Source organism: Podarcis liolepis (assembly GCF_965112155.1).
Source record: "Podarcis liolepis genome assembly, chromosome: Z".
In the NCBI taxonomy this organism is placed as follows: Eukaryota; Metazoa; Chordata; class Lepidosauria; order Squamata; family Lacertidae; genus Podarcis; species Podarcis liolepis.
The window spans coordinates 36,012,588-36,023,848 of record NC_139570.1 but is presented as its reverse complement, the minus strand read 5'-3'; the positions used below and the strand labels follow the sequence as shown (position 1 = coordinate 36,023,848).

Here is an 11,261-nt window from a genome sequence, read left to right as displayed (position 1 = left end):
AACTCTGCCGTCCAATCAGCACCGGCCTAAGGTCCTGCGTTCCCGCCTCCCTTTCATTTGGCGCAACCTTCGCAGGGCGCGCAGGCGCCGTGCGTGCGGAGGCGAGCGAAGAGTTTTTGTGCGTGTGTGCTAACTATATATGTGTATATCTATATCGGACGCATCGTCTCCGGCAGTGAGAATGACCCGCCTAATGTTTTATAAGTCTATGCAAAATGAGTAATGAAGCAGAAGAGCGGCAAGCCGAGTCTGAGGCGACTCTACTGCTTTTCCTAACTCTAGGGTTGCGGGAGGGGAGAAGAGCGGCAAACGGAGCCTGAGGCGACTCTACAGCTTTTCCTAACTCTAGGGTGGCGGGAGAGCGGGGAAAAGACTTTTTGAGCACGCGCGTTTGTGCTCTTGCCTCTCATTTACTTATCTACTACTGTGGGCGGAGCCAGGGAGGCGGGGCCAAGAGTAGAAAAAGGAGGCTCGGATGCCGGCTTGGTCTCTTTCGCTGGAGCGAGAGGCTTCCGTCGCGTGGTGGGCGGGGTCAGTGCCTGGCGGAACAGCTTGAGCGAACGGAGAGAACGAGAGAGCGAGAGCCGGAGGCAGCAAGGTTGTCCGCGCCTACGGGCCGGCTGTGGCAGCCACGTTGCCTCACGGGCACCTGTCCGGAGCAGGAGGTGAGTGAGGCGAGGGGCTGGCGGTGTGTGGGAGGCTTATGAGGGGCTGCGGCGAAGGTGTGGGGAGGAGGACAAGGAGTAATACAGCAACTCAACAGTTGCTTATGGTTGCGGGGCTGGCACGGCTATTCCCCGCTTCAGGTACCCCCCGCAACATCTCTCTGTCCCTCCAGTTCTGCATGTTAGAAAGTGCCTTTGCTGCATCCCTTTCCCCCCACTGTCAGGGGAGAGTCCCCGTGAAATGTGCGTGTAATTCGCATGTTACACTTAGGGTCGGTTCCGGGGGGTTCCTCGCGTTTCCGCGAAGTCTCTAAAAGACGGGAATTCTTGGGGTCGCTGCCGCTGCGCAGACGGCAAGGTGGAGGGCTGCTTACCGGGCTTTGGAAGAAGACGCGGGGGGTTCCCGGAATTATTTGTGTAGCTGTATGTAGCCCCTCTTTCCTTATACGTGAAGTAACTTTAGCCCCTGAAGAGATACACATTATACATTTGTAGCATTGTTCTTTGTGGCAATTTGTAGCAATTCTATGCCAACGGTACAGTTTAGTACAGTCTAATGTTTTTTTAAATAACATTTTTTAAAAGTTAAATATTGTTTTGGTTTGCAAAAGTACATGCATTGTTTTTTTCAGGCTGTAGGCTTTTTTTACATTTGAAGTGAGACATTAATTTTGTATGCAGAATAAAGTTGGGGAAGAAGAGGGGGGGAGAGGGGGTGGGGTGGGTTGGGCATGGTAATGCTTGGTCTTTGTGTGTGGTTTTTATGTCAGCGTCGCTTGGGTCGTTTCCCTTTCTATCCATTTAATTTCCTTGGTACTGAGAGAGGTGGAGGGCAGGCATGGCTGGTTGTCTTTAGCGGGCTGCAGTGAGATTTGTTTGCCTGCGGGCATGGGGGGGATTGTTGGGTTGTTAGCCATATTGATTCATATGTTGTTGGTGGGTTCTTCTTGTTTTGTTGGGTACTGCCTGAGAATGTTGAGCTGTTGACTCCTTAGGTAAGCCTATGCTGAATCTCTCAACAGAACCCATCTGGCAGTGGGTGCCTCCCCATATACATGGGTAGTGGGGTATCTAGTCATGCAGATATTATCACTGCCTGCTTTGTAAGACAGCTGAAATATTGTCAAGGCCACGGGAGGATTAACTCAGGGAACAGGTAATTAATGCGTTCCAAGAATGGGGATGAGGTGAGACAAGAGTTCTGTCCTTGCAGAAAATCCACAGAAAAATACAGCTGTAGTGTGTCCAAGTGCTGCACCTCTGCTGTCAGGATCTGACCATTTTGCCATCCAGAGGGGAGTCTCAGGCTACTGAAAGAGTTTATCTGCTTTCCTTTGCTCTTTACATTCCTCATTCTCTGAATAAAATCCATTTAAGAAACAAGCTTGGTGTCCTTTATTGCCTACTTGAATCAAGAAAACCTTGGCCAGTTTGCCAGTACAGTAGCACTGTGGCAGAGCAACTGCTTTGCATTCAGAAGGTCCCAGGTTCAATCCTCAGCATCCCCAGGTAAAGCTGGGGAAGTGTCCTGTCTGAAACCCTGGTGAGTTGCTGCTGATGGACCAATGGTCTTGTCATGGTATGTGGCAGGTTTCTATGCTCCTATGCTGATGTGTTCTGCAAAAGTTGAGTTTATCTATCAATTATAACTTCGTAACGATTTATAAAGTGCCTAAAATCTAAACATTGGATGATGATTTAAATAGGGTTACCAGATGTCCCCTGACAGTCCCCGGATTTTCAAATCTGTCCCCGGACAAATTCTGTCCCTGGAATGTCCCCAGATTTGCAAATCTGTCCCCGGAAAATGTGGCAGCGGCAGCCTCAGCAGCCTGGAGCCAGCCTGGTAGCGCAGTTGGCTCTGGCTGGCTTCAGGAGCTGCTTGCTGCCCGCAGCCATGGCGCCCACCATTTTTCCTCGCTGGAAGTCCCCATATGATGTGTATTGTGCGCAACACATCATATGGGGACTTCCGGAGAGGAAAAATGGTGGGTGCCATGGCAGCGGGCAGCAAGCAGCTCCTGAAGCCAGCCAGAGCCAACTGCGCTACCAGGCTGGCTCTGGGCTGCTGAGGCTGCTGCTGCCACTGCCAAAGTGGAACCAGGGACGTCAGGTGGTACAGATCCCCTTCCCCCTGCCCCCTTTGTTCTGACTGATCGGGGGAGGGTCGGGAGTTGTGGTTGGCCGTTGCCAAGTTTTTAAAAAACACTCTGCGCATTTATGCTTCACAGGGTGCGAAAGAAGGGCTTTGCACATTGCCTGGCAGGGAAATCATGTGCCTTGTGCCCCTCCTGGGCAACAGCCGCCTGCCCGTGACTCCTGAGCCTCCCCCAAACAAAGGGGGAAAGGGGCAGGAGATTAAGGAAGGCTCAGGTGTCACAGGTGGGTGGCGCGCCGTTGCCCAGTTTTTTAAAAAAAACCCCTGTGCATTTATGTTTCACAGGGTGCGAAAGAAAGGCTTTGCTCCTTGATACAATATGCATGTGTGCTTGGACCCAGGGTCTTTTGCCTCACCATCCCCACTACTGACTCCCTGTTGCTACTCAGCTTCAAAAAAGTGTCCCCGGATTCACTGAAAAAATTCTGGTAACCATAGATTAAAAAGAACGAATCATGCCCATACACTTAGTCTTAAAAAATACCTACCCATAAGGAAGAGTAAGGAAGTCAAAAGGAGATGCAAATACAGAGTTATGGCTTGGGATAAGAATTCTGCTGTTTAAATAATGGCAATGCATGAAAGGTGTAGTTGTAGTGTCCCTGCACCTAGGCTGTGGAATTCCCTGATAATTAGGATGAACCATTAGCGCTTTGTTTCAAATGCCTGCATTGAACATAGCCAAATTCATAATTTTATCACTCAGTTCCTTTGTTACGGCATATCACTCTACAGGTGCTTGCTTTTATGCTGTTTTACAGATGTGACTGCCACCTTGTTGATTTGTGTGGTATGCCTGTAAAATAAATGTATTGGGAGGTAGCAGGTTACAAAGAACAGGAAAAAAGTGAGTCAGGGACAGTAGTATTAGGAAGTAATCTTGTGAGTAAGCAAAGAAAAAAATGAATTTGGCAGAGTGAAAGCAAATGGGAAGAAACCAAAGTAACAAATTTGGCTCATCTGCTTTAATGTGTATTTGGGGTAGACATTTGTATTTTATTGTGGGGAAATTTTAATTGCCTTAAAGCAAGATTATCCAAAGGGATGCGGGTGGCGCTGTGGGTAAAACCTCAGTGCTTAGGACTTGCTGATCGTAAGGTCGGCGGTTCGAATCCCTGCGGCGGGGTGAGCTCCCGTCATTCGGTCCCAGCTCCTACCCACTTAGCAGTTCGAAAGCACCCCTAAGTGCAAGTAGATAAATAGGTACCGCTTTTTAGCGGAAAGGTAAACGGCGTTTCTGTGTGCTGCGCTGGTGCTGGCTCGCCAGCTGCAGCTTCGTCACGCTGGCCACGTGACCTGGAAGTGTCTTCGGATGGCGCCGGCTCCCGGCCTCTTAAGCGAGATGAGCGCGCAACCCTAGAGTCAGACACAACTGGCCTGTACGGGCAGGGGTACCTTTACCTTTAAGATTATCCAAGAAGCAGTGAACAGTTTGTGTATTAAGGTTCCATAACTAAAGCTGAAGTTTGGGCACCCCTTCACTTGTGATCTTGTGCAGTTGATTTATCACTCCAAATTTATAAGCTGCTTCTCCTCCCCAAAAGGAAGCTTTGGAGCGAAAACATTAACCAAACTACTGGACATAATAGCAGTTAATATTCATTGTAAAATTTCCTTAAATTGCATTGCAAAGGCCTTGGCAAATATTAATAAAAGTGTTAATATTCCTCCTGAGCGCAAACTAGGGTGTGAGACTGCCTGGTTTGTCCTGGGAGCACAATAGGTTGCCAGCACAGAGTTGTGCATTTCTTCTCAAGTGTTGGCAGATTCCTTGCTCATTTTGGCCCTGGATGGGTTTTTTTTTTTTGGGGGTGCATAATGGTCATGACTGAATGAATACCATCAAATCAATTTACATATTAACGTTTGGCAAAATAAACAGCTGATGTACCATTCTTAAGCATCTTTAGTTCAGGGCCACCGTGATGGTCACCAGAGTGCTTATCTCTTCCCCATTTCTGAAAACCAACCACAACTCTGACGCAGGGAGCCATCTATTTATGGCAAATATTTATGCTTTAACACAACCTATGTTGTGCTGCCTTGTCAGGCAGGAAGCTGGGAGATAGATGTATGTGGGGAGTGTGTGTTGGTAAAAGTTACATTGGCACATTAAGTCATTCAGTCACAAAATATTGATAGTTATTGTATGTACAGATGTGAACCTGTATAGGGGAGCTTCCCCCTGAGGTAACTCAGGAGGGGCTGTAGCTCAGTGATGGAGCTGCACCCACTTTGCATGCAGACAGTACAAGGTTCAGTCCCCAGCATTTCCAAGTAGGGCTTGGAATTGCCCCCTGTTGGGCTGATTTGGCAAGCTCATTTATGTTCTTATGCCAGGCTTGGTATAAGGCAACTTTCTGTGTTACTGAACTTCGCTCAGGTCACTTCTGTGTTCATGTTTTTAAATAATTAAAACAATAATTTCTCTTATTTTTGTGTTTATCTGCAGAATGGAGACGTGCTGTTGGTGCACCCCTATTGATTCGGTTATCACCACCTTAAAGAACTATGCCAATTCTTCACTGTCTCCAGAAAGACTTGCTGCAGCCAACGAAGACCTTTGTTACTGTTTGGAGTGTGTGGATGAGTATCATAAAGTGAAGGATGACTTGCCATGCTTACATGAGGTAATTTGCTTTCATTTATAGGCCACCATATCCTGGCTGTGTTGGGGTTAACAGATGACAGAGACAGTCAAAGCAGATTTAGGTAGGCAGAAGACCAGTAGTTATTGGTTTAGAGATGGGGAGCGCAATTCACCTGGTGGGAGAGATGGGCGGTGATGTTGTCAGGTGACTCATTTCCCGCTGCCCTATGTGATGAGCAGCACTTTAAAGCGCCAACAACAAAATGTTGGGGCTGCCAAACAAATCTCTATCTATCTTCCAAATGCTAAACACTGCTTTCAGCTCTAAGTTAGTCACTCATGCCCATTAATTTAACGGGGACCAGCTCAGATCGAATACAATCCACTGTAGGGGTTTTGAAGTTGAATTCACAAGGTGGCTGCAGCAACTATGAAAGTAAATTATCTGCAGTTGATTTACTTTGGAACTGAGTCTTTCTTTGTGTAAAATAAAAGTGGTCTGCAAATCCCTTTCTTTGCCTTGTTGCTCTGTTTCTATGTCCTTAAAAATAAAGTCCTTTGTTCCTCTAGTTCTGAAAACAAATTTCAGATTAACCGTTGCTGTTTAGACTTTCAGGTGGTGTTCACTGCTTGTTTTGTCTCTTTCCTTTGGTGTAACTCAAAATCTGAATTGCACAGAGAATGATCTAACAAAGTCTATACAAGTGTTTTTACCAGCTGCAGACTTGGGAGGGTACACCCCCCCACCCAGATTTTTTCTTACCTCTGTTGTGTCCTTCTGTTTTATACTTTTGTATCCTGTTGTAATTAAACTCTAGTTCCCATTTATGGTATATACGGAAGACAGCCCTGGGTCTTTTGACCCTTTAATTAGTTCTCTTTTCTCTCCTATAAAAACTATGCAAGACGCTTTCTTTTAAAGTTTAAATAACAAATAATTTTTACATTAGTGTACTTGCCGTTGCAGATTAAAATATACAATGCAGGTGGATGTTTCTTAAATTGCTAATACAGCTTACATAGGTTACACTGCCACAGACTAACTAATCAAGGCAGACAGTAGCACAACATAACATACCTGATGCTGTAACAGTTAGGACTGTTCTACTAACTGTCATAGAGTGCTACAGCTCTTGCAATTAACCCTTTAGATATGCATTTTGGATGCTAACATCCCACATATTGAACCCTTAGGAAGAGTTTTTGCTCATTACATTCTGACATGTCACTCTTTTTTGCTCTTCTTTTTTGAATAACTTTTTACTAGGCTTTGGAATAATACATGATGCATATAAATAGACAAAGTCATCACATGTCATTTGTTTATCACAAAAATAGCATAATGTGCAGTAATATCTACAACATATGATTCATCATTAGTGGTCAGTGTATAGTTTATTGGTTCGTGAATTAGTTAAAACAAAAGCAAAGGGGAAACAGTACAGAGTAGAGTTAAAAAATATTTAACATTGTATTGCCAAACATCCAATCAGGAGCCCATGCGGTTGTGCTTAGATCACCGTATTTTTCGCTCCATAAGACGCTCCTGACCATAAGACGCACCTAGTTTTTAGAGGAGAAAAGCAAGGAAAAAAATATTCTGTGCAGAGCATGTAAGCGGCTCTCGCTTTTCTTGCTTTAAACCCTTCCGTCCCTCCTCCCTCTTCGCTGAGAAGCCAGCAGAGCAAGCTGCGCAGCTCTCGCTGAAGCCAGCAGAGCAAGAGCGAGAGCTGCGCAGCGCCTCTTGTTCTGCTGGCTTCCGAGCAAAGCGGGAGGAGGGACGAAAGGGAGCCCTTACAAGGGAGCGTTGAGCAGAGCCTGGCAGCGGCTCTTGCTGGCTTTTCCAGGAGGTGTGGGAAGGGACAGAGGGCAGCCCGTCAATCCCTCCTCCCTCCTCGGGGAAAAGCCCCCAAAAGCTGTACACACGCTCCGTGCAGCTCTTTAAAGGGAGCGCTGAGCAGAGCCTCCTGCCTGCATTCACCCCATAAGACGCACACACATTTCCCCTTACTTTTTAGGAGGGAAAAAGTGTGTCTTATGGAGCGAAAAATACGGCAAGTATCATGCTACTTTTACATTATCAATGAAACAATAAAAAGTTTTGGTGTACAGTGGTTCCTTGGGATGCGAACGGGATCCGTTCTGGAGCCCCGTTCGCATCCTGAACAGAGCGTAAGACGTGATAGCGCATCTGCGCGGGTCACGTTTTGCCGCTTTTGCGCATGCATGTGATGTCATTTTGAGTGTCTGCGCATACATGAGTGGCGAAATGCAGAAGTAATGCGCTCCGTTACTTCTGGGTCGCCGCGGAACACAACCCAAAAGCGCTCAACCTGAAGCACATTCAATCCAAGGTATGACTGTATTGACGAATTTGGGAGGGGGAGTTCAAAGTGAAGATGATTACATTTAAATTTAAATTGTAAGTGTACTTATTTAGTCCGTATTTCTTGGTCTGATGGTGGTATACAGTCATACCTCATATTACGTTTGCTTCATGATACGTTTTTTCAGGTTGCATCCTGCAGTGACCCAGAAGTACTGGAGAGGGTTATCTCCAGGTTTTGCCACTTGCGCATGTGCAGACGCGCAAAATGACGTCACGCACATGTGCAGAAGCGGCAAATCGCAACCCTCGCATGCGCAGACATGCCGGTGTGGGTTGCATTCTATTCATGTTGTGAACGGGCCTCCAGAACGGATCCCGTTCGCAACCAGAGGTACCACTGTATTTCTGTTACAAAAGTCACATAACTGGTATAGACCTTCTGCTCTCTATCTGGCCACATAAAATTGTCGAGAAGTGTTGTGAAATTGTGGGTGGGAGGCAAGGGCTGCCAGAGGGGACAGTGCTGGAGTTAGGAGTCCTGCCTTCTCTTTCCATGCATTAAGAATGGTTTGTGTGGATCAAATATGAACTTTTGGGCCAGAGCCCAAACCTGAGCCTAAGCTGCCCGCTCCAGAGCCGAACCAGAAACAGCCCAGGTTGTCTGTGCCAGACCCCAGAGCACAAGCCAGAGCCCAGGCTGCCACAGCCAGAGCCTGAAACTGAGCTCAGACCATCTGCACCAGAGACTGAGCACAAACCAGAGTCCAGACCAACCACGCGAGAGCCCAAACATAAACCCAAGCCTCCGTGCACAAAAAAGTAAATACAATAAAATAAAACCAACCCCCCGAAACCTGGACAATTGCTGTAACTTGTAAAAATCTCCCTTGATGGGGATGTAGGCCCCCCAAAAGAGGACATTTATAGGATTTCCTGGGCATACGGCAACCCTACAAATTGATGCCATTGTTTTGAGGTATCATCTAAAATAAAAGGGATGGCATGTTTTACATGGTTAGCAATAAAATACAGTATCAAGTTTGGGATGCCCCTGCCTCCTTCTACAGGGAGTTTGGCATTTATTCTGGTTTGGTGTTTTTTTTGCACTTTTCTTGAGTGAGATCCAAGTGGGTTAGTGATTGGAATAGAAATGGCAGTTTTGGTAGAATCTCCATTTTTACCATTTCTAATTTGTCTAGGATAAAATGGGGTTTATTCTATTGTGTGTGTTTTTGTCAAATTCTGAATTGTCCACAGATATCCACAGGAGGATATTTTGTCAATAGAGTCTGTTAAGGTTTCTTGTTTTAATTATTCCTAAATAGCTAAGCTTTGTGTGAGAGAGTCTATCTAATGCATGTGAGTTTTGTGAAAGCTTTTTGGTTGGGTGGTACACTGAAGCATAAATCTTCAGATTTTGAGAATTTAACATGCAGACCTGATTGTGTTGCAAAGCTGTGAAGCTTTCAAAATATTGCTGCTCCTGTCTTCAAGGTCAGGTGTCATTATCATTAAATCATCAGCAAATAGTCCAGTCGTATAGTTTTGTTTTCCAATTAGGACTTCCTTGACACCTGGTGTTGTTCTGAAGTATATAGCTAATGGTTCTAAAGCTAGGATGAACAGAAAAGGGAGAAATTGGACAGCCTTGCATTGTTCTTTGAATCCCCACTAAGGATGAATTTATATTATTTATTTCTACTGTAGTGGAAGCTTCAGAGTATATTTGTTTCAAAATTTGTATGAATTTGGGGCCAAATTGCATTTTAGAAAGGACTGCCTGCAAGTAGTCACATTTCAGACATTCAAAGGCCTTGAGGATGTTTGAGGCCATTACTACCAGTGGGAAGGTTGTCTGTCTACTATGTAGACAGCTTTTTGATAGGTCCGGTGATGTTTCAATGGAGGACAAAACCAGCTTGGTCTCGGGCTTAGTCTGGGGCTATTAGTTTGTGTAACAATGTCTTAATCCTGTTGACTAGCACTCATGTAAAAATTTCATAATCAGAAAGATTGGCTAAAAAGATTCTATTTTTTGGTGGTCTTTAAATGGTTTTGGGATAGCTATAATCTTGGTGTGGTACCATATTTTGTTGATAGGTGCTCCTCTCATTAGGTCATTAAATAAGAGGACCATATATGATGATAATGTTTCTTTAAATTGTTTATAAAGCTCAAGAGCTTAGTAGTGAAGCCACCAGGTCCTGGGGCTTTATGTGGTTTCAGTTTTTTAAGAACATTGTCAATTTCTTCTAGGGAAATGGGGCTATCTAAAAAAGGTTTTCTCATGAGTTAGTGAGGGTATAGGTAAGTTTTCTAATAATTGTGGATATCTTTTGGGGGATTATAAGGTATATAATTTAGAATAGGAGGGGGTAGATGCCTTTAAAAGAGATTGTTTTAGTGCCTTTTTAATACTGTGTACTCCTGACAGAATTTATTTCTTTTTAAATCTGTTCGCTGAAAGTCTAGTCTTTCCTCCATATTCATAAAAGTATTGTTTCATATATAAGAGGTTGACCAGTGTACTACTATTTCCAGTGAGCTTATTTCTCATCTCTTTTGTTAAACTACGTTGAGGAGGTGTTTTGACTATGATTCCAGAGGGTGGCAGCAGGATACTGTATTTTGTGGCATTAGCTACCCCTCCCAGTTTGGTGTCACCTGCAAATTGAATAAGCATGCCCTCAATTCAAGCCATTTATAAATATATTGAGCAACTGTTCCAGGAGAGAACCCTTCGGCACCCCACTTGTCACTTTTTTCCAGGAATAGAAGGAACCTTGAGTAAGTACTCTTTGGATTTGGTCAATTAATCAGCTACAAATCCACCTAACAGTTACCCCATCTACCCCATATTTTACTAGCTTCTCCACAAGAATATTATGTGACACTTTGTCAAAAGCTTTACAGAAAGCAAGATACACTACATCAAGAGCATTCTATTAATCCTCCAAGCTTGTACCTCTATTAAAATAAGAGAGATTCGTCTGGCATGACTTGTTCTTAAGAAACTAATGCTGGTCTTGGTAATCACAGCATTCTTTTTTAACTGTTCACAGACTGGCTGTTAAATTATCTGTTCAAAGGCCTTTATTGGAATCAATGTCAAGCTGTCTGGTTGGTAGTTACTGACTGGTCAGTATTTTTCCCCCTTTTTGAAGATGGTGACAATATTTGCCCTCCTCCACCGTGGGTGCAGCTCATTGGGCCCTGGGAGTCTGAATTCATTTAAAGTAGCTAGGTGTTCTTTTACCACCTCTTTTCATATCTGGGGCTTCAGCTCTCTTCTTGCATTCCCCCCCCCCCTCTTTTTTATGCTATGCATAATTTTATATACTTCTGCCATCTTTTCTCTAAACTAAAAAGTCCCAAATTTTGCATCCTTTCTTCATAAGGGAATTGCTCCATCACCTTGATCACTTTAGTTGTCACTGTCTGAGCATATTCCAACTCCGCAGTATGAGAATTTGAGCTGAGACAACCAGAACTGTGCACAGTATCCCAAATGCGGTTGCA

The 11,261-nt window shown here is 44.7% G+C and overlaps 1 protein-coding gene across 2 annotated transcripts in view; it reads left to right on the top strand.

Annotated features, from left to right (window-relative positions):
* Positions 1-445: 445 nt before the first annotated feature.
* The window catches only part of SETX (senataxin), a 51,736-nt gene continuing 40,920 nt past the window's right edge, over positions 446-11,261 (top strand). For both annotated transcript variants that reach the window (XM_083484929.1, XM_083484928.1), the window contains exons 1-2: positions 446-665; positions 5,276-5,453. In XM_083484929.1, coding sequence (XP_083341055.1) covers positions 5,277-5,453 — 177 coding nt within the window. In that variant the 5' untranslated portion in view covers positions 446-665; position 5,276. The remainder of the gene's footprint in view (positions 666-5,275; positions 5,454-11,261) is intronic.